The sequence below is a fragment of the Phytophthora parasitica genome, assembly GCF_000247585.1.
Source record: "Phytophthora parasitica INRA-310 unplaced genomic scaffold supercont2.65, whole genome shotgun sequence".
In the NCBI taxonomy this organism is placed as follows: Eukaryota; Oomycota; class Peronosporomycetes; order Peronosporales; family Peronosporaceae; genus Phytophthora; species Phytophthora nicotianae.
In genome coordinates this window covers 252,243-254,538 of record NW_008649051.1, presented here as the reverse complement: position 1 = coordinate 254,538, position 2,296 = coordinate 252,243, and the positions used below count along the sequence as shown (strand labels likewise).

General features: G+C 48.3%; 2 protein-coding genes across 2 annotated transcripts; both read right to left on the bottom strand.

Annotated features, from left to right (window-relative positions):
* Positions 1-721: 721 nt before the first annotated feature.
* On the bottom strand, positions 722-1,171 carry PPTG_17241 (hypothetical protein). The gene has a single exon (XM_008914960.1). The coding sequence runs from the start codon at positions 1,077-1,079 to the stop codon at positions 786-788; it is 294 nt and encodes a 97-aa protein (XP_008913208.1). The 5' UTR covers positions 1,080-1,171; the 3' UTR covers positions 722-785.
* Positions 1,172-1,438: 267 nt separating this feature from the next.
* PPTG_17240 (hypothetical protein) lies at positions 1,439-2,290 on the bottom strand (the record flags this gene model as incomplete). The annotated part of the gene is made up of 2 exons (XM_008914959.1): positions 1,439-2,260; positions 2,288-2,290. 2 exons carry the CDS (start codon positions 2,288-2,290, stop codon positions 1,439-1,441), a joined length of 825 nt encoding a protein of 274 aa, XP_008913207.1.
* Positions 2,291-2,296: the final 6 nt, after the last annotated feature.

The following is a 2,296-nucleotide window of genomic DNA, read 5'->3' as shown; positions in this document are numbered from 1 at the left end:
AAATTGGGGTTCTAAGCTTGTTGTCGGATCAAACGCCTACACTTAAGAAGGCACGATTTTCGGCACTACATCTCGGTTCTTTTGACTGCGAGCTTAAAAGACTCATCAGCTCAAGGGTTCTTTTCTCTTGTGGCCGATCCTGTTCTTCGACGGGTATACTACCGCTCGGAAAGTGGTGTGTGGAGCCTTCCGTGGCTCCCGTGACATTCAGAAGGACTGTTGGTCACAGCAATTGCGTGAATGCTACAAGTAATAGGTAGGAAGTTCCTACTAGGAATATTTGCCATCGGCATGGCCGGGTCTGGCTGCTGCCTGAGGCGAGTCTGACTGGGATAACTATAAATGCTGTACTACTTGCTCGACACGAATGCAAATATTTAAGAAGCCCGATGCAGCGAATTCCTTGGCTGTTTTCAATTTCGCGGTTGCAAAAGCAGAATCTGCACCATGTCACCTTGTGCCAAGGCCTTTAATCCTTCAGTAAGTATGTGGCGCTTTGAAATTATCCTGACAATTTTATGGTGAAATAGGTGCCGGGTCAGGTGTACCGCGAGAAGAAAGTCAGTCATGGCTTGTTAGTGTGTGCAGCTGCGGCATCAAGGACGAAATACCATCCATTAGATGTTCTACGTCGAACAGGATGGGAACCTCGTCAAGTCAATGTATGGCAGTGAGTTTTGGCATCATCATCAGTGAAAAAAGAAAAACTGAACACGCATCGCGAGGATTAAACTAATGTTTTTTTTATTTCGGTTGACATTATTCCGGTATAGGTTTAAGTCACCTCATTGTCGCCGGCAACACAGCAGTGAAGCGAGTTTACTGACTGTAGTTGAGTTGCTTTGATCGGTTTCGTTTGTCTGAGCTTGTGGCGGTTGATCGCTGTTCACGTAGTTGGTCGAGGGTTCAGGTGTTGGATCCCACTGCACTGTGTCCTGTGAGAGCTGTTTGCCACCTACACCCAGCATCGGCACACTGGGCTGCGTGTTTAGCTTCCTGGTAGATCTCGACTGCTTGAAGTGCTCCATCACCGGAGGACGCTCATATTCGGATGCTTTGGGCGAGTCGACTGTGTTCATCGTGAACGTTTGCTGGTATAATGTGTCGAGTACGAAGCTTTTTCGAAAGTGAGGAGATGATGATGCAGTCCCGTTGATTATAGCCCCCGCTTGGACCAAATGATGATGAATGGAGCGAGCGACACATGGAAAAATCCAGCCTTCGTCAGGACGAATGGTCAACATATTGCCGGAATTAACCCAAAATGTATATTTTTACTGTAATTCTTGAAGTATATATTATTGTATTCTGTCAGAATGATGAATCGAGATAAAAAAAAATATGCAAAAGCAAGACCACGATTCTTTTAAACACATCAAGTCGTTTTATTCTGCAACAACACATTCCGAAGCATTCCACTCTATTCACCTCGGTATGGCTAGTTTGAAGGCTTCACCACTCCCGGCTTGTTGTTAACGTTCGTTCCAAAGTCATAGCTATGCTCGTTGGAGCCCCCAGTTGACTGCGTCGAATTCTTCGCTCCGCTAGCTCCGCCCCAGCCAGCGACAATGCCGTCATACAGAGACTTGCGCACCATCGCCGAGTTTGCTCCTCCTGGCTGGTACCACGGCAGCGGCGACTTGGTGCTGAGCCACGAGTAGTTGTCGTCGTAGCCCCAGATCGTCACTCCGACACATCGCTTCACCTGCTTGCAAGCAGCGACAGTGTTCTTGTAGACGTTGAACTGCTGCTTTTGCTCCTCTGCGGAAGGCGAAGAAGAGCTCGCCGTTACGTCAACTTCAGTAAGCGCAACGTCCAATCCGAGAGCAGTGAAGCGCTCCATGTTCGCCACTTGGTCAGCAACAGTTGACTTGTCATTATGCTGGAAGTGGGACTGGAAGCCAACGCCTTCAATGGGGACCCCCTGGTCCATCAGCTTCTTTACCATGTTCAATACAGCCGTGGACTTGGCGTTGATAGTGTTGGTGTTGTAGTCGTTGTAGTACAACTTCGTCTTGAGACCGAGTGACTTCTTAACGTCGCTGGCAGTCTTGAAAGCCGTACTTAAGAAGTCCATGCCCGTCGTCTTGTACCAGAACGAATCGCGCATCTGCGCGTTGTCGCCCATGACTTCGTTGGCGACGTCCCAAGCGTAGCACGAATCTCCAAAGTGCGTCATGACCTTGGTGATGTGGTTCTTCAACGCACTGAGCATCTTCTCCTTATTGAGACCCTGGACCCATTGAGGCGTTTGTGAATGCTACAAATTATCATAACATGTTAGTACCATACAGCA